Genomic DNA, 24,986 nt, shown 5'->3' on the forward strand with positions numbered 1-24,986 from the left:
TTAAGGGTTTGCATGTAGGTAGGATTACAGAGAATGTATTATGATATGAAATTAAATCTATCGAGAACTTCACTTGAATTCGAGTTTTGATAATGAATTGAATCTTCACTCAATATGATCTATAAATATTTTTACAAGTGTCATACGGGCAAAAAATAAAAAGGATGATTGATACGTTAGTTTTGAAAGCAAAAACCACCACCATTAGTGGTGGTTGGACAGAATGTTCCTAAAAAAATGCTTCAAATTCTCCACCAATTTTTCCCCTTCGAATTAACACCCAAATTGACCACGTTTATGAAAATTATAGGAAATATATAAACAAAAGGTTTAATTTTATATTTATTTCTAATACGAATTTTGTTAAACATCCATTTTTTAAGGTTTTTAAAATTAAATTGGTGATCAGGTCACCAGTTTGTTAGTTCCCTCGGTTTGTTCGGTTCGATTAAATAAATAAAGAAAAAATCATAAAAATAAAAATATTAAAAATTTAGTTCAACCGTTTCAATATCCTTTTTCGAACCAATATCCAACTGATTCTCGATCCATCTACTCCAATCCTTTTTGATAATTTGAAAGCCAAAATCTTAAAGTTATAAGGGTTAAGCTATATAGAGAAAGGATAAGGATTAAGAGATAAATAATTGAGGGGATTCAATGAATGGGTCCAATCAATTTTAGATAAGCCAATTGATTTTTTTAATTCATTGGCTACTTTATAGTTCAACCTATTATTTATATAAATTTTTAAATATTTTAATTTTAATTTATATATTTTAAAAAATTGATATGAATTCAAATTAAATAACCCTATTTATTGGGTATCTAGATTCATTTATAATATTAAATAGAGGGTTATTAAAATTTTTATCGACATATGTTTGACATGAATTCAAACTGTGACCCTTATTTCTCCGCCTCTATGTATCATTACATGAATTGATATCCAAATTAGATAACATTATTTTTCGGATATAAAAAGCATTAAATATCCGAATTTAGTAAACCAAAATAATTTAAAAATAGATAATGGATCCGAAATTCGAATCTATAATTTGCTATTGGTAAAACTAGGGTGATTTCAATACTAATTTTCAAATTTATTTTATATTATTTGATAAAATTTTAAAGGCTTACTATTTTAAAGATACATCATAAAAATTAAAATTAATTATATATTAAATAAAAGAATAGCGGATTAAACTTATATTCGTTGAAATTGCAGAATATATAAATCTAAATATTATCTAAAACAAATCATTATTAATTGCAAGAAGCTTTTGAAAGTAGAAAAGGAAGGAATCCTAAGATGGTTATACCAAAGTATCTAATTTAAAATCATAATATATTGACTAACGACAATAAGATGGTGTTTATACCAAGGAATCATCATTTATATTCCACTATCACTTTAAGTACACAAGAATACGACCCACTAAAACGATTGTGACACCTTGGTTAAATTTTGTTTCAACCCCTTGTACTTCTAAAACTTTAGAATTTAGTCCCTATATTTTTATTTTTAGGAATTTAGTCCATCTACTTTTCATATTTCACTGTTTACATTGATGTTTTTTAATTTATAAATGTCACACAAATAAGTTTAACAATTAATATTGGACTTAAATTTTGAAATTTGAAAAGTAGAATGATTAAATTCTTAGAAATAAAAATATAGGGACTAAATTTCGGATTTGCAAAATGTATGGAGACTTATGGCATGTTTTAACCAAAGGATAAGGGCAAAATAGGAAATTTCTTGTTTCAAATTGAAGAATTATTAATGTTTCTACATCAGTTTCATTTTCATGTATTTATAATTGTAAGAACCAAAGCAAACATTCCATCCAAAGAAAAAAAAGAACCCAAAGCAAAAATATCTGAAAATATGCACAGATTTCAAAGCTTTGCTTGTTTATACATAATTAATTAAAAGCAATATAAATAATATAATGTATATATCTATATAAAATAAATATTTACATATAGAAAATTAGTAAATAAATAATATTTTAAATAAAACGAATCAACTCTTAACCTAGTGGCAAGAGTATTATTGTGTTGTAGTCGTGAGAGCCCTTTTCCGCCTCAAATATAAAAAATATATTTTAAATATAATTATAATTTATTCAAATGCTAGGAATATCATACAAACTAGATTATCGTGTAGAGCGAACAATTTATATAAAAATTTAAAAGAAAATATGATAATCAAATATCATTTTGGTTAAAATGATAAAATTAAGATATTAAAGGTTATAATATTTTGAGTTCAAATTCTATCGTATGCAAATAATTTTTTAAATTTTATATGAAAAGATAAAATGTCCTCAAAATAACACCTAAGACACCATGTCACGACAATCTTAAATATAGATAGAAAAATAATTTAAACATGCAAAATCATAATAAATTATGAAATAATAATGCAAAAATAAAAAATATAATAATATTAAAATATAAATTTACTACAACTCCACCCGTATTCATTATTAAATAATATTTTAACCTCCAATTTTGAATATAATTATGGAAGTTTAGAAATGAAAAGAAAAATCCAATTTTATATAATTATTATCAGTGTTAAAGTCTAACAACTTTTCAAATTTTCCTTGAAAATCCAAATCCCAAACTCAAATCTTCAAAGAAAGAAAAACCCAACAAATTTTCTCATTTTCTTAAAACCGTTTTCCTCAGATTTTTCATTTCCAAACGTAAAACAACTGAGCATTATCGTCTTTTAAACTTTTGAGTCTTTTCTTAACGTGTATTGATGACAATACAGTGCATTGCTAGGCTCAGATCACGCCGGGTGGTTCAAGACCAACTGGAAGGTTCAGACACGGCCTCGGCAAAGGTGGCGACTGGTGGTGGTGGTAGTGTTTGTTGTTGGGCCAACTTGCCTCATGAATTGTTAAGGGATGTTTTGTTAAGGATTGAAGAGTCTGAAACTCGTTGGCCTCAAAGGAGAAACGTAGTCGCCTGTGCTGGCGTTTGCAGGAGCTGGAGATTCGCCATTAAAGAGATCGTTCAAGTTCCTGAAATTTCAGGGAAATTAACTTTTCCTATCTCTGTTAAACAGGTTCTTAACATTTCCCCCCTTCCTTGTCATTAAACATTGTTCTTTCAATTTTTGTTTTTGATTTTAGAGCTAAGATTTGAATGAAATGATTCGTAATTCAATTCCAATTCACTGTTTGGAAATAGTGTCGTTTTCACTTTTCTTGATTGAATTATCCTTATCCTTATCCTTATCCACATACCACCGTGCATATTTTTTCAAGTACTTCAAGGAAAATGAAAATCGGGTTTGCATAGATTATTAGCTTAACTAATCATTAGTTATGTTACACACTGTTGTTTGAGTTGAACATGAATATGTTCAATTTCTTTCTCGAGATTTTCATATATTTGGAGAGTCTTTGAAGGTTAATATTTCCGAATCAATGTCCGTATATGTATTGAATATCGGTGTTTCAAGAAATATGAAGAGTCAAAGTAACATAGATTATATAGAATGCTCTTCTCTCTTTCTCCCCACAACTGCTACCACTCGTCCCCAAGCCTCCATCAAAGCCTTTTTCTCAAGTACGAACGAGGCTGCAACTCGCAGGCAGGGGACCGGGACTTGAATCCTGAACCTATTGAACTCCACTTGTTAATGGTGGATGTATGAACTAACTGGTTTAAGCCTCAGGGTTCAACAACAAAGCTACATTCTTCGTTTCCTAGTTCTACGAATCGAAGCATTTCAACTTTAAGATTTTCATGTTAATCATTCTATCTTCCGTCTTGTGTTGGATCATTTGTAGCCTGGTCCGAAGGAATGTCTCCTCCAATGCTTTATAAAACGGAACCAATCGACTCGAACTTATCACCTTTACCTCAGTTTAACTAACGGTGAGATCTTTTTCCTTCTTTTATGCCCGTTAAACCGAAGCTGCCGGTGTATTTGAAATTGACTAATCGATTAGGGACAGTACATCATATATCTTTGTTTTGATCTGTAACACTTTGAAATTTTCTCTTCGTTTCTCTATGGCAGCGCTAACTGATGATGGGAAGTTCCTTCTTGCTGCTTGCAAGTGTAGGCGTCCTACTTGCACGGATTATATCATTTCACTACGGGCAGAGGATATTTCGAAGGGGAGCAGTACTTATGTTGGGAAACTAAGGTAAGCAGTGAGCTATAAGGAACGAGATTATACTGAATTGATTCGTTTTTTAACTTACCTGCAATCTTGAGTCTTATCTTTTACTTTCATTTTGGCAAAGATCAAATTTTTTAGGAACCAAGTTCAGTGTCTTTGATGGACAGTCTAGTCATGCCGGTGCAAAGATGACTAAAAGTCGATCGTCTAGGCTAGCATATTCGAAACAAGTTACGCCTAGAGTCCCTTTCAGAAACTATCCCACGGCACACATTTCATATGAATTGAATATGTTAGGTTCACGGTAAGATTCGGGGTTATTTTTCGCAAGGATCCGATATTTTCTTATTCTCACCGTCATATAGAGATCCGAGAATGCCGGTTCCTTGAGTCTTATTCGGATCTGTTTTATATGATTTCCAGGGGTCCAAGGAGAATGCAGTGTATTATGGATACCATCCCGACAACTTCAATAAGACCAGGAGGTGTTGCTCCGACCCCGGCTGAGTTTTCTGTCAACAATGTCAACGTGTTTCCATCAATTCCGAGCTTCCACTCGAAGTCAGCAAGCATGAAGAATTTTCTATCTGGACCTTTGACCCATCAAAAGGATGGTGGTGCACTGGTGTTGAGAAATAAATCTCCAAGGTGGCACGAGCAACTCCAGTGTTGGTGCTTGAATTTCCATGGACGAGTGACGGTTGCTTCAGTGAAGAACTTTCAACTAGTGGCTTCTCCCGAAAACGGACCGGCTGGGCCAGAGCATGAGAAGATTATCCTCCAGTTCGGAAAAGTTGGGAAGGACTTATTCACCATGGATTACGGGTATCCGATTTCTGCATTCCAAGCATTTGCTATCTGCCTCAGCAGCTTCGACACGAAGATTGCTTGTGAATAAAGGACATGATAAACGATCGACAATCGTAAACATGTTAGCATTTAATCATAGCCACTATGGGTTTTTTTTCATATTCTTTACCTATTGTTTTTATTACATTTCAATACATGGAATTGCTTGAAGAGGTTGATCAGTAGATCTGGCAATTCGTATATTTGCGTCGTGTTCGTGTAACTACTATTATCGAAACAAATGAATAGTACTAACTTTTTTCTTTTTCCAATTTTGTCCAGGATCAGGAATATGTACGAAGATTGATGCAAATACAATCTTAGGGGGTAAAAGTGGAAAGAAGGTACATGATATTTCAGCTTAGATTGAGTTATTGTAAATAATTAACTCTTGAATGAGTATCTTCCTTTGCTTTGTTTACGTTTCATCTAATAATTTAATAACAATTCGGTTTGGTTTAATTTTAAAAGTACAATAAATTTGCAATTCATACAGTATTTTGATTTCAATGAAAATATCATTTGTAACTTTTAAGGACGTATAGGTTTTCTAAAAGGTATAAAGTTAAATTTAGTTCTTAATGTTTGCAATTTAGTCTTTTTAGTTAAATTAAATTTATAATCTTTTAAAAGAGGTAAACTTGATCATTAACTTTTAAAAGTGTTCAATTATTATTATTTAATGAAAATAATAATTAAAAGTTAAATTTTTAAACATGTACTTCATGTTTTCTTTAATATTTATGAGCTTTATGTAATTTTTTATTTATTTTTATTTGTTGACATGATATATAATACAAATGGTATTATGTCAACATAACATGTAGATTATCACATCAACATTGTTAAAAATTAATGCTTTATTTAGCATTTCTATTTGAAAAGTTAATAATCAAACATTATACCTTTTAAAAATATCTATAACATTTTAAGGGTTTTCCTTTCACTAATTTAAAATAAAATATTTATTCTATATTATAAAAAGTTGAAATTAGATATGAATAAATTACGTTTTAATTCAAATCAGTGTATACTATGAACTAAAGTCAATAGTGAATAATAGGTACCTTTCTTTTTCTTTTATGAAAAATGAGGCCTTTCTACCAATGTTAATCAAAAGTACCTTACTAGTTCATGATATGTATGATATAATCCTTCAAATATATTAAAAATAATTTCTAAAAAATAAAACGTCTCGAGGTTTTCAAAGCTGATTTGGTAGCTACAGGTTAGATTGAATAAATTGTTAAAAAAATGGAAAAACCTGCTTCAACCCACTCCATCATCGGTTCAATCGATCGAACTAGTTCACAAGTCACCGATCTGGCTACAAATTGAATATATACATGTTGAACTCGCATCTATATTCCATATTACACTCGAATACAAATAACACTGAATACAAAAAATAACTGAAATTGATGGGTAAGAAATTCAATGATCAGTAACCAACTGCTTTTAAACAGAGAGTTCAGTTTTGGAGATAAGAATGCCATCACTATCAGCATATAGCCACTCCCCATCATGGATCAATGTTCCGGCGATCTGAACCGGGACATGTTTATCACCGACAGCCTTTTTATTTGATTTCAACGGATTTGATCCCAGTGCTCGAACCCCGATATCACATGCATTAATCTCATCGACATCTCTAATACAGCCGTTCATAATGATACCGGCCCATGCCATGTCATGAGCCCACTGCGCCAAATTCCCTCCAACTAAAGCACATCTTGTGCTTCCCCCACCATCTATAACCAAAACTCTTCCATTACCTTCGGTTTCAAGAAGCTGCCGGACCAATACGTTGTCCTCGAACACCTTAACGGTTACGATGGGCCCTGAAAATGCAAGACGCCGGCCATAGATCTTGAAGATTGGATCAAGAGCACGAAGGTCACCATTCACCAGAAGTGCTGCGTTTGAATCACAAACATCCGCAGTTGCAACGGCAGCCCTATGTCTTCCTGCAGGGAAATCTAATTCAACAGTAATAAAGATTTCTTGCCGAAGAAGACAGTAGTAGAGATGTCTATAAAAAAAATTATGTTAGTCTGACTCTTCATTTTTCTTAAAGTACTCGTGTCCCGAACTAGTATCTGACTCATATCCCGACATTGGTACGATCTGAGTCTCTAATGACCCTCTAAATACATGAAAAAAGTTCAAGAAATGTATATATTTGTATCCTACAGTTACACCTAAATCCGAGTTATATAGAGTTTCAGTAATCAGAATCCAGAAAAACTATGGTCTTAGAAACATGCCCCAAAATTTTTCAGTTTGAAAATATGTTCGCTCATCTAACCTCGGACTTTTGGCTTCCTTCCTATTCAAGATACCCTTAATAAGTGTACACATACATCAATCCACTATAAATACTTACAACAGCATGATGAATTCATTGAAAATCATCGAATTTTAGGCAGCAAAGATATGTTTTAGTAGATCTCATAGTATGAAATCAACAAATTGCAGATATAAGAACTAAGATCTCGTCCGGATAAAACCTTAAAGTTGTCTTTTAACCATTGGAACCAGTTTGAAACCGTGTTTCGAGCATCTGGTCTCGGAACTTCTGCATAGCGTAATATTAAAGCAGGAAGAATTCATCGAAAATCATCAAATTTTGGGCAGCTAAGGTTAGGTCTAGCAAATCTGTCTGAAATCAATAAATTGCAGAGACAAGGACTAAGTCCTTCTCCGAAGAAAGCTAAACTTGTCTGATTGAACATTGAAACCAGTGCGCAAACGTGTTCATGCATCAGATATTGGACTTTCTGCTTGCACTATATGCAAGACACCGTTAAGGAGTGTACATGTACATCAGTCCACTATAATGCATGAACAAAAGTACGATGACTTCATTGAAAATCATCAAATCTTGGGCAGCGATATGGTTTAGTAGAACTCAGTGTATGGAATCAAGAAACTGCGAATATTAGAACTATGTTCTTGTCCAAAGAAACCTCAAACTTGTCTATTTGACAAATGAAACCGGTTTCAAAACATGTCCAAGCATCTGCCTCAGATTTTCCGCATAATGCAAATTTAAAAGCTCACCGTATAAAATCAAAAGATCGGAAGAAAACCTTGAACTTATCTATTTGACTATTAAAACCAGTTGGGAAACGTGTTCGAGCATTGGACCTCTAATTTTCAGCTAGTTCTCTAAGCGAGATACCCTTTAAGGAGTTTTAGATATGCATGAATCCACTATAATGTAAGCATAAAAGCACATCAAATTCATCGAAAATCATCAAATTTTGGGCAGCAAAGATATGGTTTGTAAGTCTCACTATCTGAAATCAACAAATTGCGGTTATAAGAACTAAGGTTTTGTCCAATGAAAGCATCAAACTAAACCTGCATTACTCAGACTAGGATATGAGTTGGATAAAGATACATGTCCAACATAGTTATGTTCGATTTTTTATAAGTTTTTCCAATGTATTTGGAGGATTTCGAGGGTCATATCCTCATACCCAGATAGAGAAAAAATGTAGAATCCGAACAACATAGAACTAGAACTATGAAATAAAGCAAAGCCCCAATAAGATTGCCATTGGAAGTGGTTCCAGCTTTCATAGAATAACATGTCTTTGACATCATCGTATGAATCGAATGCTGTGGCTTGGAAAATAACAATCTCCAAACATCCCTATGTAATTTAACAATCATGAATTCAACAAAAAAAATTCATACAAAATTTCCATTTCTCCGTTTAGCTAATAATTGGCAGGATTTTTTTTTTAAAATTACTTTATTTAAAAGAAAACCCATTTCTCTCTGTCTCTATCTCACTAACCAAACAATGATTTAACTAAGGAAAATTTTTATAAATAACTGAAAATTCGAGCGTACCTGATGAACTTTTGGTTCTGAGTTGGAATTGAAGAGAAGAGAGAGGAGACGAGCTGAACTGAGTTAAAGAGGAGAGTAATTGATTATTTGAATTGAGTAGAATCATTCGGGTTCCTACAACCCAAGCGAGTTTTACAGAATTCGAAAGGACTTGCATTTTATACTTATAGATACATATAACTTTTCCTTTTTGAGTTGGGGACCGAGGGAGAGCTGAGTTAAAGTAGTGGAGCGAGTTAAATCGGCAGGTTTTTGGGTTCAAAGTTCGCTATTGATTTTTTGTCTCTAATCTGCTTAGGAGTTTAAGTGATGAAGGAAGGATGTGCTTCGGTAGAGCGGCGGTTCATGGTTCTTCCTGTGGAGCTATTATTATTATTATTAGGGTTAATATGTAATTTGCCTCCTAAACTTATCCAAGAGTATCTAATTGATATCTGAATTTGTTTTCTGTTATCCAGGTGGGTACCTCTGCACTAACTCCGTTAGTTTATTCTGAGGTGACAATAATAAGTAATCTGTTAGTGGCACGTGGTAGCTTCTCAATATGCCACATAATATATATATATATAAATTTTTAAAATTTTTAAAAAAACTTTAAAAATATATGAATTAATTAAAAAAATATTTTTTCCACATCAAGAATTAATCTCGACAAAAAATTATACTCTTTTTTATTAATTTATTTATTTTTAGATAATTTTTTAATTTTTTAAAATTTATGCTCGTCACGTGGCATATTGAGAGGCTACCATGTGTCACTAACAAATTAGTTATTAGTGCCACATCAGTATAAACTAATGGTGTTAGTGCAAAGGTATTAACCTGGGTGACGAAATACAAGTTCAGATACCAAATGGGTCCAACAAAAAAGTTTAAGTACCAACTAATTACTTTTGAACAAGTTCAGAGGGCAAACTATATATTAACCATTATTATTATTATTATTATTATTATTTAAAGAATCAATTGGTTTTTAGACTAGTACCTTGGCTAGTTCTCGGTCTCACCAATCAGTCCGATCTAGTTCAAACAATCATGACTCTAAGTCTTTACACGTTGTACATTTGGAATTTAGTCCTTCAACTTTTATTTTCAAGAATTTAATCTCTCTACTCTATAGATTTAAAAATCAACTTTCAAATTACATATATCTGCGTAACATTTCAATTGAAAAGTTATTAACTATTTGAACTAATTAATAAAATTATAAATATATAGACGAAATTATGTTAAAAATTAAAGTATAAGGATTAAATTTTAGATTTATGTATACTAGGATCAAAATTAAAAATTAATCATTTTTATGCAGGGGAGCTTGAAGACGGGATATCCAGAATTAATGGATCATAACAGCAGGTATGCTATGCCAAAACTTAGGCCCTTTTCCTATTTTGGTCATTCAACAGGTACTACCTTTTAGCTGTTAATACCATTAACCCAGAATACTTCTCTAAACTCACCTGGATTTAGCATCCCTGTCTAAGCTTAGTTTCTGATGTGCAGGATCCATTGAATGGCAAACACAGAGCATACTTTTAAACTCACGGGAGATTTTCTTTCATTGATATTCCCTTATCAGAGAGGAAGAGGAATAGAGAGGTTTAGAAAGACATGATTTTCAAAACACACTGATATTTTTTATTTTTTGCCAAACTTGTTTTTACAACTGAGAAACTTAAGTCCCTTATATAGGGGATAAAAGCTAAACGAGCAGATAAGAGGAAATCTGCTTTTACAAAGTGTAAGTCATAAAGCTAAACGAGCAGATAAGAGGGAATCTGTTTTTACAAAGTGAAAGACATAAAGCTAAACGAGCAGATAAGAGGGAATCTGCTTTCACAAAGTGAAAAACAATTATTCATATAAAACATACTACTTTATGCTTCTTTAGTCAGTGTCAAAATCTGTACTGGCATCACATGTGAGATTTAACTCTTCAATTCTTCGTTTCTTTTCCTCTCTTGCTCTGTAGCATTTCAGTTCCAGCTGTTCAATTCTCTGGTCCAAATCATCTGGTGGTGTCACTTCATGAATGTCTTTCCAAAGAGTTGTGTCTTCATGCTTATTCATCTATGCTAGTGTGTCTCGAATCGCTTGGCTATAATACATTGGATACTCTTGAGACCATTCTTTAGGATCTGGGATGTTTGTCTAGTATTCCACCAAAGCTTTCATCAATTGTTATTGGTAAGGTGTCGGTGGATTATTGTGAATGTTCCATGGTGCAGATGTGTCTTGTAAAGGCCAAATTTCAGAGTGGATTCTATTAACCTAACACAAATACTTTTGTATGGTCTTAAGATCATATTGATTTAACTCTTCATAATAAACCTTATGGATCCATGCACTAGGAAAAGCTCCTAGTTGGGTTGCCGGGCCATTTTGCATGAAGTATTGTGGCTTGTAAAAAATGATCACGATCCATTGGGCTATGGTGTTTTTGAGAAATTCAAACATTATCATGTCAGCCCATTGTTTTAAAGGATAGAACCACTTGAAAAAGGTAACAAGGTTTTTTAATGCTGAACTGATTTCATCATAGATGGCCTCTGTCAAGAAATGTGTGCCACGTGTCATAAGAAAGAGGGTGTTTGAACCTTCATTTTATATATTATTATTATTATTATTATTATTATTAGAAGAAATCAATATTTAGCCATTTGGACGACTTTTTTCAACTTAATCTCATCCCTACTTCTATTTACAATTTTTTTCAACCTTTAAATTAGAGAAAAAAAAACCATATTTAAATATGGTCGAACTTATGAGCCCCTTGTTGTTGCAATAATAATACCAATTGAACTAAAATTCAATCAACAATAGTTAAACATTTTTTGGTCTACATTAATTTTGAAACTTGGAAACTTCAATTTGATCATTTAACTTGGATTTTATCTATGAATGATAATATGACACTATAAAATTATATCATATCATTACTTGAAAATTTTATATAAAATTTAATAGATGTTAAATTTTTTTTAAATTCAAGCGATGACTTGAACAGCCCATTTAATTACAAAAAGTTATTAATGCGAAAAAAAGGATGTAACAAAAGTTACTAAATTCAATGAATAAATAATACTTTATAAATATATATTATTGATGATGTAATTTGGTGAAATCAAACTGAAATCTTTTTAATAGTAGTATAAATAGAAAAAAATCATAAATGTTTTAAAATTTTAAAAATTCACTAATTCAAAATAGTTTTTTTTTAAATTGAGAGTTTGAAGAAATTCTTTTATACATTTTATGCACCGTTATGAGGAACAAATCATTGTGATACCTACGTCACTAACAAATAAATCCTGCCATTCAATCTCATATTTTGAGTATAAAGATTTAATTTAAAGAAAACCTATAGAAGATTATTAATTCACTTTTAATATATACTTATTTCGTAAGTCATAAGTCAAGTGGAGTTCAACTTTGATTTTAAAATATTTTATGTTTATACTCCACTTGTATCCAAATAATAAAATAATAAAATTAATTTTATATCAATAATTTTATTTATAATTTCAAAAATAATTATGCTTAAATTTAAATTTGGGATGAATTAGTCTATCCCTATCCAAAACCTCTTTTCCAATGCAAAGATTTTTTAAGTAAAATTTTACATTCAAAAGAAATTAAAATTTTACAAACAAATTCAAACAAGGAAAACTTAATAACAGTGCAATCTTAAGTTGAAGTCTCATTAGTATAAATCATGTGAATGAGTTAGTGAGTTAAGTGATACTTTTATAAATGGTAACTTCAAAGAAAGAAAATTATAATCAAATTAACTTAGCTAACTAATACAATTACATTTTAAATATTACATTAAAAGATTTGAAATTAAAATCATTTCTGAATATTGATTTATTTGAAATTAAAATTGACTTCTTAAATATCAATTTTTTCTTAAATCAATCTTAGAAACTGGTCCTTGCCTTAATGATCCTCGAGTTTGATCCAAGTTGTTGGTTCAAGCTCGAGGTTTTTTTTTTTTTTTTTTGTTCTCCCTAGTTGGTTCGGGCTTTCATTCCGATTGAACTAGAACAAGGGCTCGGCGTCTTTCGGTTCACTATGTTATTTTCCTGAAAAACTTCTAAAGGCAATCAATCTTAAAGATCGAGTAAACAAATTTTAACTGGCATTACTATACATATGTGTAAAAGAAAAAAAGATGTACACTTTGTTATTTACACAACTTCCTTCATAATCCGAACTGAAATCTGTAATATTAGTAGCCGGGAGTTTCTTCTTCGGATAACGAAGAACGAACTCAAACAATCATCTATTTTCAATGGTTTTTACAATGGAAGAATGGAAGGCGTAGTAATATGTAAGTGGGAATCAATGAAGAAGAAACCACAAACTGTTAAGACTATGCATTATATGTAGCTTCCCTTCCGTTTGACAGAGTATTCATTCTCGGAACAAGCGTGGCTGGATCTCTTGACAATACGATATTCCCTTTGTCATCTGTTTTTCCATACTCTTCGACACGAGGATCCATCACAATTCTGCAGGATCTCCATCGTATGAATGTTAAATCAACACCGTAATAGTTCAAATGGTCTGTGATGCTGCTCCCGGTCACTGACCTGCAATAGAATGTGAAAGTATAGAAGAGTTCATGACGGATTTCCAAATTAACAATTCTATTCTCATCACAACTCGTGCCCGATTCTGATTTGGAAAATGCATAATTTATCCAAGCCATTATTTCTTAGTTTTTTGCCACGAAGATGTAGGAAACAAACCCGAAAACTAATGAATATGAAAGTACAAAGCTGCTTAAGTAATAGCTGGAAGCATAAACACCGTTAATTTTCTTTCATCATCAAAATCCATGTACAGAAATAGGCTTACCTACTGCAGTCTGGATCTTCGCCGGAACCATCACAGACCTTCTCAAATTGATAAACCACACTTCCCAGTCCGAGGTTATACAGCCACACCTACAAATACAAGATGTATTTACTGAACTTATCCACGTCTTTCATTGTGAAATTAAGTCGTATTATATGTATCAAACATCAATAGTCTTCTATCTATGTTGCATGGAGTCTTCATTTTTCCTAAAGTACTCATGTCTGGCACATATTCAAAAATTCGTGTGAGGGTGTGATGCTCCAAATCTATGGATTTTTAAAAAAAAAAATGAGTATACCCATGTTGGAGACATCCATATCCAACACACACCCTAAGTCCGGGTTAACATAGCTTATGATACAGTCATACATAAACTTTTGGCATTTTAGAGTGTCAAACAATAGAGCATAATCACTTCACTATTTAAGATATCTTAAAATGTTTACAGACTTAAAAACAAGCACCTCATTTATGTTTACACTCGTGAAATTCCAAAACCATAAATAAGCACAATGAAACCCTCAAAGTAAATTACGACTCTCAAGATGGGAATTGGAAAAGACAAATCTAATGTAAATTTTATATACTGAACAAGTAGATAAAGATTATGTTCCGAGAACAATTAGGAACATGCAATAACATTTCATCCATACTGGCATTCACCATTAGTGTTAATTGGTCTCGAGATAGCAGAAGGATATAAATTGGCAGCATCAAAGTTTCCTGAACCTTTGATTTTATTTTTTTCATTTGAAAGTTGCATAACATTAAAATTTTCAAAATTCAAATAGTGATAATAATCAATTAGCAAAATACCAGCTCTAATTTTCCACTCATATTGCCAATTTTAGTTGCTCGGTTAAATGCAATACCAAAAATCATAAGAGAACCTATTTTTGGTTTGAAGAAACAATGATACTTACCTCTCTAGGAAAGTGATGGTATGTCTTTTGAGGGAAATAAGAATAGTATGGTGGCAGATGAGGCACGATGTCATGTTCATTAGTGACTCTGACTGTGTTCGGCACGAGTTTGCCATAATAAGAAGCAAAGGCGGCATTCCCGATACGAGGTTGTCCAAATGTTATAACTTGAACATTCTTGGCTTCATGATTAACCTGGGAATCAAATAATATTTTCTCGTTACCATAATTTAAAACAAGAAGGTTTCATGTTTACCCAACGATGATAAAAACAACAATACTTATGTATTTCCAGCTGAATAAAAAAAAGCCACGATTACCGTTAGGTCAAGTGCACAAAAGGAGGCCATAGCGCCTCCCATTGAATGGCCTGTAACCATGATGTCGAGGTCCCCATAAAACTCTTTTGCTTTTTTAACAGCATATAGAATTCCAGGGCGTATGGTTGTATTGTGATAAGCGGTATAAAATCCATGGTGCACCTGAAATAATTGAACAAGACTAGAGATTAATAAAAATCACTCCGGCATAAATTCACAAATTTGGAGATATTTGTTATGCATACCATAGCATTAGGCATGCCAGGGTACTTTAAATCAAGCTGTTTCCAAAATAAGTCTTTAACCCAATTCTGGATGCTGCAAACAGACAGATAAAGCAATCAAAACTGAAGAAAAAAAAAAAGCCCTCATTCATTTGTAAGAAAAACAATATATTAATTTTGGAAAACTTAAAATCATGTGTATCTTTTATCATTAGATGTCAATGAACAACTCCTTTTGAAAACATCGCTGAACAGAGATTATAGAGGCAAATGATTTAAGTACCTGTTATCCTGCGTTCCTCTAAAGGCAATAACAATGGCATTAAGATCCTTTGCCACTCCAACAAATCCCTATCAATTGATGGTCATTTTAATGTCGGTTACGAACAAAAGTATTCTGTATAACACATACTTTGAGCATGATTCTAATCTATCAAGGGTGAGTGTCAAATGCATGTATATATCTGGCAGAGGTATGATAAAATGTTTCTAAGTTTTTTTCATATATTTTGAGGATCAACCTCATAATTTACTTAGGGAAAATGAAGAGTCGGAGAAACATGATGAAAAATAAGAAATGCACCTGTAAACAGTTCTGAATATCAACGACAAGCTCAATAACTTCAAATCCCTGTTTCAGTACAGAGGAACATTAGGATGATCAATGCAAATGGAAACCTACTTAAATATTGAATATCAAATATTAAAGTACTAGAAAATCAAGTACCTTAGTCAAACCACCACATCTTGCACATGTCCAGGTGAAAAGTTCAGTCAAATCCGACATGTACACCTATGGGGACACATTTGCTTGAGTGACCATATTAAAGATAAACAAAAGCAGTATAAGTGAAACAAAACTCTTATATAACACCTTAACCAACAACATCCAATTCATTGATTAGTCTATTATAGAGAAAGTGAGACGGGATCATCATTTACACTGATCTTAGAACATCTATCTCAATTTATAGGAATTCTTGAACAAATGAGATGGAGTCATTTACACCAAGCCTAGGACTTTCTTCCTCATTTGATCAGAATTCTAGAACAAAGGAGATGGACTCATCATTCACACTGATCTTAGGACTTTTATCTCATTTTATCAGAATTCTTGATCAAACAAGATGGGGTAATTTGCACCAATTTTAGGACTTCTATCTCATTTTATCGGAATTCTAGTCTAGAACAAACAAAATGGGGTCATTTACACTGATTTTAGGACTTCTGTCTCATCTTTTTCGGAATTCTAGTCTAGAACAAATTAAACGGGATCATTTACGTCGATCTTAGGACTTCTATCTCATCTTATAAGCTGTATGGTTCACAGATGACATGTGTGTGTGTGTGCGTACAGTGTGTGAGAATCTAATAAATTAACCGATGGCAAGAACAACCACAGCTTGAAACTAAAATTTCTTAGATAATTATTTATAGTTTGAAGGTCGAAGTCATCATAAAGTAAACAGGTGGTAATAACAACTTTACCGCAGATGCATATTCTACTAAAATAGTGGCAAGCGTACGATTGTAGACTGCCTGTTTATCCTTGTGCGTCACCAGCAATTCTGCAATAAACAAAAGCAAATTCCTCAATTAATATTTTAAAAACTCATAAGCAGCAAAAATCAAATAAAAGTACAAAATTTTGAGCTGATTTTCACTATTATTACAATAGGAAGGTTTAATATTAAAAGAAAATTTCAGAAACCGAAAGAATTGAATCTAATTAGTACCTCTACCGCAAGAGGGTGCAATTAAACACGTCAAAATAATCAAAATAATCAACGATTTTTGCTCCATAATCTGCAAAGGAGAAATTGTTAGGAATAGTAAGAAAAGAAAAGGAAAATTCTAAGGAAAACAAATTAATTAGAAACGGACCTGATAAAACGGGGATGATTCTAATCTATCAAGGGTGAGTGTCAAATGCATGTATATATCTGGCAGAGGTATGATAAAATGTTTCTAAGTTTTTTCATATATTTTGAGGATCAACCTCATAATTTACTTAGGGAAAATGAAGAGTCGGAGAAACATGATGAAAAATAAGAAATGCACCTGTAAACAGTTCTGAATATCAACGACAAGCTCAATAACTTCAAATCCCTGTTTCAGTACAGAGGAACATTAGGATGATCAATGCAAATGGAAACCTACTTAAATATTGAATATCAAATATTAAAGTACTAGAAAATCAAGTACCTTAGTCAAACCACCACATCTTGCACATGTCCAGGTGAAAAGTTCAGTCAAATCCGACATGTACACCTATGGGGACACATTTGCTTGAGTGACCATATTAAAGATAAACAAAAGCAGTATAAGTGAAACAAAACTCTTATATAACACCTTAACCAACAACATCCAATTCATTGATTAGTCTATTATAGAGAAAGTGAGACGGGATCATCATTTACACTGATCTTAGAACATCTATCTCAATTTATAGGAATTCTTGAACAAATGAGATGGAGTCATTTACACCAAGCCTAGGACTTTCTTCCTCATTTGATCAGAATTCTAGAACAAAGGAGATGGACTCATCATTCACACTGATCTTAGGACTTTTATCTCATTTTATCAGAATTCTTGATCAAACAAGATGGGGTAATTTGCACCAATTTTAGGACTTCTATCTCATTTTATCGGAATTCTAGTCTAGAACAAACAAAATGGGGTCATTTACACTGATTTTAGGACTTCTGTCTCATCTTTTTCGGAATTCTAGTCTAGAACAAATTAAACGGGATCATTTACGTCGATCTTAGGACTTCTATCTCATCTTATAAGCTGTATGGTTCACAGATGACATGTGTGTGTGTGTGCGTACAGTGTGTGAGAATCTAATAAATTAACCGATGGCAAGAACAACCACAGCTTGAAACTAAAATTTCTTAGATAATTATTTATAGTTTGAAGGTCGAAGTCATCATAAAGTAAACAGGTGGTAATAACAACTTTACCGCAGATGCATATTCTACTAAAATAGTGGCAAGCGTACGATTGTAGACTGCCTGTTTATCCTTGTGCGTCACCAGCAATTCTGCAATAAACAAAAGCAAATTCCTCAATTAATATTTTTAAAAACTCATAAGCAGCAAAAATCAAATAAAAGTACAAAAATTTTGAGCTGATTTTCACTATTATTACAATAGGAAGGTTTAATATTAAAAGAAAATTTCAGAAACCGAAAGAATTGAATCTAATTAGTACCTCTACCGCAAGAGGGTGCAATTAAACACGTCAAAATAATCAAAATAATCAACGATTTTTGCTCCATAATCTGCAAAGGAGAAATTGTTAGGAATAGTAAGAAAAGAAAAAGGAAAATTCTAAGGAAAACAAATTAATTAGAAACGGACCTGATAAAAACGGGGATTGTGGAGTTCCGATTAAGAAGGAATCGTGGTTTATTCCCGGCGACCGTACGGCTCCGGTTGGCCTGAACGGTGCCGTTTTGAGGAGGATCAAATGACTGAGAAAGGAAGGGGAGGGAAATTTAATAATTTATATTTATGAATTTACGGTTTTTTCTATATGGAAGAGACGAGAAGGGGAATTTAGTGTTCAATACGGTTCTTTTTTCTTTTATATATATGTGTTTTTTTTTCCTTTCGATTTTCTGTTTTTTCAGTTACCTGTCTGCCCTTTGTTGGATGCGCGCGTGAGAAGAAATGCAAATAGACGAAATTTAATTAAGATTTTAGTGTGATTATTTGATCGGATTTTTTTCGTAAACTGAACCCATCAAAATAAAATAGATGATATTATAAATATTTTATTATAACTCGTTTTTTCTTCCTCACTCGATGTTTCCGCGTCCACGTTAGTTGAAATTAAAGTTAAAAAACTTATAAACCCTAGCTATGACATTTTCTCTTCTTTTCTTTCTTTAAAATCGGTGGAGAAGAAACAATTCTCTTTCTTCCTACTTTATAAATTAATTTAATTCATCATGTTTTTACTAAATAATTCTTAATTAAACTAAGCTAATAGTTATTTAGGCATGTCGTCCAATAACATATGATTTAGCATGGTGAAATTGTTATTTTAAATTTTTGGTTAATTGCAATTTAAGTCCCAAGGTTATTTACTAATTAAAAAGATATAGAGATTAAATTTTTACAATTTAGTCCCTGAGCCATAATTACTCACAGTTTTGGTTAAATCACTTAACCAAACTCTAATTTATTAATACACTAACTCCGTAAATGTCCCTATTTAATATTTACGGACTCAATTTATAGAAACGGGGTCTCGAAGCCGTCTTTTTCAACACCACTAGAAACTGAGTCGTACAATTCTTTCCCTCTCAAGAAATTTTGTTCCTGAAATTTACTTGAGAAGAGGTGGGGATATTGGGATTTCATTACATCTTATGGTTCCCAGGTCGCCTCTTCAACGCTATGGCTACGCCATAGGACTTTTACTAAAGGCACCCATTTATTCCTCAGCTTTTTCACTTCTCGAGTTAAAATTTTGACTTGTTATTCACCATAAGATAAATATGATTGAAGTTCAATTTCTTCCACCAAAATAACATAAGACGGGTCAGATCAGTATCGCTAGAGCATGGATACGTGGAACATATCGTGAATCTTTTACAATTCCAACGGTAAAGCTAAGTTATATGCAATCGGTTCAGTTCTCTCGACAATCTCATATGACCCGATAAACCTAGGACTTAATTTCCTTTTTCGTCCTAAACGCAAGATCTTTTTCCACAGATATATTTTCAAGAATACCTTATCACCCACTACGTATTCGATATCTTTTCATTTCAGATCAGTATACAAAATTTGTCTATCAAACATTGCCTTCAATCTGTCCCTGATCAATTTTACCACTTTTTCAGCTTCCTAAATCAATTTTGGCTCCATGATCCTCTTCTCATTTAATTTTGACTAGCAAATAGGCGTTCTACATCTACGACCATATAAAGCTTCATATGGAGCCATCTGAATATTCGACTGGAAACTGTTATTATACACAAACTCAGTTGTTGGTAAGTAGCGTTCCCAGCTAGACTCAAGATCAATAACACAGGCTCGCAACATATCTTCCAACACTTGAATAACTTGCTTTGACTGGTCAACAGACTGAGGATGAAATGTCGTGCTGAAATTTAACCTCGTACTTAAAGATTCATGTAATTGCTTCTAAAATCTCAAGGTAAAACAAGGATCGTAAACAAAGATAATAGAAACAAGCACACTGTGTAGTCTAACTATCTCGTGAATATAAACTTTAGCCAACTTCAGAATTGACTAATCAGTTCTCACTGTAAGAAAATGATTAGATTTTGTCAGTCGATCCACTATTACCCAAATCACATTTCTTTTGCTCAGAGATAATGGTAGACCAACAACAAAATCCATAATAATTTGTTCTTATTTCCATTCTGGAATAGAGATAACCTGAAGGAACTTAGTGGGAACTTGATGTTCAACTTTCACTCGCTGAAAAGTCAGACACTTGGCGACATATTCAACAAATTTTCTTTTCATTCCAGATCACCAGTAAGATTCTCGTAATTCACAATACATTTTCACACTATCGGGTGCATAGCAAAAGGATTATCGTGAGCCTCATGCAAAATCATATTTTTTAGATCAACATTATCAGGGACACCAATTCGATTACGGAACTGAAAATAATCATTTGAATCAATGTTGAAATTCTCAATATCACATTGTTGAACACGTTTCTTTTTCTCCATTAACTTTGTATCAGTATACTGCACTTCTTTAATATAATCAAGCAACACAAGCTTAATTTTTAATTCAGCCAAAAGGCTATCGTCGTCACAAATGTTGAGCTGAGCAAACATTGCTCTCAATTCAATTGCCGACTTCCAACTTAGAGTACCAACAACAACATTTTCTTTGTTTGGATGGTAGTCAATCATGCAGTCATAATCTTTTACCAGTTTGATCCAACCACGTTGTCTCAGGTTCAACTCCTTTTGGGAGAGAAGATATTTGAAACTTTTGTGATCTATGTAAATATGACATGTCGAAACCGTTTTTTTTATTTAAAAAAACAACAGAAATCAACTTTTAAAAATAAAAATGGAGTCGCCACCGACCTTTATTTGAGGTGTGATCGGATCACCTTGAAATTAATTTTTTAGTTTGTGAAATTTTGAAAAAATAGATTCGGGAGCCGATTACGCACGAGGAAGGGTTAACACCCTCGTGACGCCCAAAATTGGTACTGAATTAATTGTTTATGTCTTAGAGTTGAAATTTTGAAAAGACTTAAAAAATACGATCCTTGTAAAGTTTAAATTTGAATAAACCAAATAGCCAGATGTACCCATTTTGAAGAAATAAATCACCGCACTCAGTGAGTTAGAGTGCTGCAATTCAATCGTCAAAATTAAGTATGGCCTTTTTAATTTTCAAATTTTAAAATTCATGTGTTTTGAGAAGGTTGTTTGATTATTTAAGTCAAAATGAGAAATCAGAATCCAGTAAGTTAGGTTTCAATTTCTCAAAATTCTTAAACATCAATCATTGCCTTCATTTAAAATTGGGATAATAGAATGCCACATCCAATAAGTTAGGATCCGACATTTTGGAATCCTAAATGCTTAGTTTTGAAATTTCATGGTTTTAATTGAATAAACACATAGCTATTTAAATTCATCGAGAAAAATTAGAACCCAGTAAGTTAGGGCACAATTCTCTCAAGAATCATAAACGTTAGGCCCCTTTTTAATGTGAAATAGAATGATAAAAACGAAAATTTTAAAGGACAAATGTAATATAAAAGATAAATGACAATCCAAACTTAGACTAAAAGGTAGCAAATAAGTAATAAATAAGTACAACTAAAGTAGCAATAATAAATTTATTCACATTATACATGAACTTAAAATAAATTTAACATGGAATGATAACAACATTAGAAAACAATATTTTGAAATGAACTTGTAACACATGACATACATTTATTAATTTCACATAAATAGTATACAACATACCCATATAAATATACCATACATATATATGAAAAAAAAGCTACATACATAAGTAAGTTTTTTTTAAAATAAATAAATTACATATAAGTAAAATCGATTTAAAATACATACATAAACATATTAAAAACACTTGAAATCCATAATCTTAATAATATCTAATATCATAATATTAACATATATATTTTAAAAATATTTAATAATTTATGTGTATATGAAGAATAGTATTATATGAAAAATATTATTATGTAAATATTCTATATATAACATATTAAAATGATAAATTTTAAAACAAAGGAAAATCATCAAAACATACATATAAGATATAACAAATCGTCAAAAAAACTGTATTGATGAATGATAAATTAAATGGTAAAATATTAACATTTTCTTAAAACGTATAATGGAAAAACTATTGTATAATGAATTTAAATAATAAAATCAACAATATAAAATAATAACTTATTATATTTTAAACTATAATAATAAAATATAAAAAACAAATAATATCAAAACCTAAATATTAAAATAATACTAAATTTTTGACATATATGTCAAAATAGGATTAAATATATTTAAAATCTAATATTAAAAAGAAAAAAAAGAAAAAGAAAAAGAAAAAAACAACATGCACTAAATTGAAATCTGACTTAATGTTGCGGGACTAAGTTAGCAATTAAACGCAAAAAAATAAATAATCAGAACCAAACACAAGAAACGACATCGTTTGACCATGGATCAAATTGGAATCAAATAAAAAATACGATAATAATTTAAAAAAATTGAAAGGAACTGAATTGAAATGAAAGCCAGCATGGAGGGATTCATCGTGCAAATTTCCCCTTGATTTTAAAAGGCGCGGATCCTCACCGAATCAAATCGGATCACCGGGTCAAGGCACCGAACAGTGTCGTTTCTGAAAACATTTAAAAGCGAAAAAAACCTAAATCTAAAGGTCTTTGTTCAGAATGACAGAAGAGAAGGGAGCGCGCTTCGGCCTCTCACCTCGTCGCTTCATGCCTCAAATCTCCATCCGACCCGATTGCGACGGAGCAGAAGGTAGATCAGCCACCAGGTAACCTCGTTCTTAAACCTCTTTTTTTCTTTTGCTTATTGTATTCGTAAACAAAGAAACGAAAAAGAGAATGAAAACAATGAAGAAAAAAATGAAAAAAGAAAAAAAATTGAATATACCTCTCAAATCTTTTGTTTTTTTCTTTGAATTTTTTTCGTATTCAATCCGTAAAAAAGGAAGAAGAAGCCCCTCGTTACAGAAAATGAATCGGCTTTTTATAGCCAAAGCCAAAAGAAAAGAAAAAAATACATAATAAAAAAACAAAAATCCCTTCTCCTCTCTGTTCTTTTTTTCTTTTTGCTCTTTTTTCTGTTTTCTTTTCGTTGCTGGTTGTTTGTTTGTTTGCTGCGCAGGTACGGCGTACGGAGGCCAGCTGGAGGCGCGTGGAGGCACTGCATGCGTGGAGAGTGGTTCGACACACGCGGAGGATGGCCTTGGCAGCTGCGGCGTTGGAAGCTGTTGCTGCTAGGTTTTCTTTGAAACTATTTTGGGCTTGTATTGGGCTAACGGTTTGGGTAGTTTAGGTTAAATAATTTGGGGTTATTGGGCTAGGCTAGTGGGTTAAAATTATTTGGGCCACGTTGGGCCCATGTATTTGGACTTTGGACTTTTAGATTTTAGTTTGGTTTATTTTATTTTTTTATATTTTTGTTTATTTATTTCTGATTTGGGCCGGGCAATATTGGGCCATTACATGACACTTTCACCATACAAGTAATGCCTCCAGATATTTAGAGCAAAAACCATAGCAGCAAGCTCTAAATCATGTGTCGAGTAATTACGTTAATGTGTTTTCATTTGTCGAGACGCATACGCAATTACTTTACCATCCTGCATCAAAACACAACCTAAATTGTTTAATGAAGCATTGCTATACACCATCAATTCTTTCTCTGATTCGAGTAAAGTTAGGATCGACGCTTCTGTCAACATACATTCGGCTTCTCAAAACTTTTATGACATTAATTATCCCATATAAACGGCACGTTCTTATGCAGGAGTTTCATCATCGAAAAAGCTATTTTGGAAAAAATTTTCACGGATCTCTTGTAATAACCTGTCAAGACAAGGAAGTTTCGAATTTCAGACACATTTTTCTATTCTTTCCACTGAAGGATAGATTTGATCATTTTAGAATCAACTCAAATTCCTTTGGCTGAGATGACATGCCCTAGAAATACCACTTCTAATAACCAAAACTCACATTTACTAAGCTTCTCGAACAGTTGCTTCTCGTGTAAAACTTACAGTACGATTTTCAAATGCTTATCATGCTTAACTTCCGATTTAGAGTATATCATGATATTTTCGATAAACACCACCATAATTAATCTAGATAGGTTTGAAAAATGCAATTCATGAGATCCATGAATACCGCAGGTGAATTCATCAACCCAAATGGTATAACAAGAAATTCATAGTGATCGTACCGCGTACGAAACACCATTTTTGGTACGTCACTATCTTTCACTTTCTACTTGTAATACCTCGATCTCAAATCGATCTTGGAGAAGACTGGTGCACCTTTCAACTGATAGAATAAATTGTCAATGTGCGGCAACGGATATCGATTCTTAATCATCAACTTATTCAACTTTCGATAATCAATGCAAAGACGCATCAACCCATCTTTCTTATTTACAAACAGTACTAGAGCTCCCTAGGATGATATACTAGGGCGTATAAAGTCTCGATTTAAAAGACCTTGTAATTGAATTTTTAGTTC

General features: G+C 32.3%; 3 protein-coding genes across 9 annotated transcripts; 1 reads left to right on the top strand and 2 right to left on the bottom strand.

The window, feature by feature from the left end:
- The first annotated feature begins 2,590 nt into the window (after positions 1-2,590).
- Positions 2,591-5,473, top strand: LOC105798844 (tubby-like F-box protein 3). Its single transcript, XM_012629054.2, has 6 exons — positions 2,591-3,085; positions 3,816-3,903; positions 4,049-4,178; positions 4,279-4,458; positions 4,578-5,085; positions 5,286-5,473. The coding sequence occupies exons 1-5, from the start codon at positions 2,777-2,779 to the stop codon at positions 5,050-5,052; spliced, it is 1,182 nt and encodes a 393-aa protein (XP_012484508.1). The 5' UTR covers positions 2,591-2,776; the 3' UTR covers positions 5,053-5,085; positions 5,286-5,473.
- A 773-nt stretch (positions 5,474-6,246) lies between these two features.
- LOC105798846 (putative 4-hydroxy-4-methyl-2-oxoglutarate aldolase 3) lies at positions 6,247-9,166 on the bottom strand. 2 transcript variants are annotated; one of them, XM_012629057.2, is made up of 2 exons: positions 8,868-9,166; positions 6,247-6,970 (listed from the first exon to the last, which is right to left on the bottom strand). In XM_012629057.2, the coding sequence occupies exons 1-2, from the start codon at positions 9,022-9,024 to the stop codon at positions 6,462-6,464; spliced, it is 666 nt and encodes a 221-aa protein (XP_012484511.1). In that variant the 5' UTR covers positions 9,025-9,166; the 3' UTR covers positions 6,247-6,461. The 2 variants fall into 2 exon arrangements, with proteins under 2 accessions (XP_012484511.1, XP_012484510.1); XM_012629056.2 differs by having other exon boundaries at positions 6,247-6,982.
- Positions 9,167-12,979: 3,813 nt separating this feature from the next.
- On the bottom strand, positions 12,980-18,954 carry LOC105798845 (lipase). 6 transcript variants are annotated; one of them, XM_052620565.1, is made up of 12 exons: positions 18,842-18,954; positions 18,566-18,678; positions 16,937-17,006; positions 16,689-16,768; positions 15,928-15,993; positions 15,784-15,831; positions 15,484-15,551; positions 15,222-15,294; positions 14,977-15,138; positions 14,657-14,851; positions 13,731-13,819; positions 12,980-13,462 (listed from the first exon to the last, which is right to left on the bottom strand). In XM_052620565.1, exons 3-12 carry the CDS (start codon positions 17,001-17,003, stop codon positions 13,243-13,245), a joined length of 1,068 nt encoding a protein of 355 aa, XP_052476525.1. In that variant the 5' UTR covers positions 17,004-17,006; positions 18,566-18,678; positions 18,842-18,954; the 3' UTR covers positions 12,980-13,242. The 6 variants fall into 6 exon arrangements, with proteins under 6 accessions (XP_052476525.1, XP_052476524.1, XP_012484509.1 ...); XM_052620564.1 differs by lacking the exon at positions 16,937-17,006 and adding an exon at positions 18,417-18,486 and having other exon boundaries at positions 18,842-18,953; XM_012629055.2 differs by lacking the exon at positions 18,842-18,954 and having other exon boundaries at positions 18,566-18,830.
- Between the last annotated feature and the right edge of the window lie 6,032 nt (positions 18,955-24,986).

Source organism: Gossypium raimondii, chromosome 9 (genome assembly GCF_025698545.1).
Source record: "Gossypium raimondii isolate GPD5lz chromosome 9, ASM2569854v1, whole genome shotgun sequence".
NCBI classification, from domain to species: Eukaryota; Viridiplantae; Streptophyta; class Magnoliopsida; order Malvales; family Malvaceae; genus Gossypium; species Gossypium raimondii.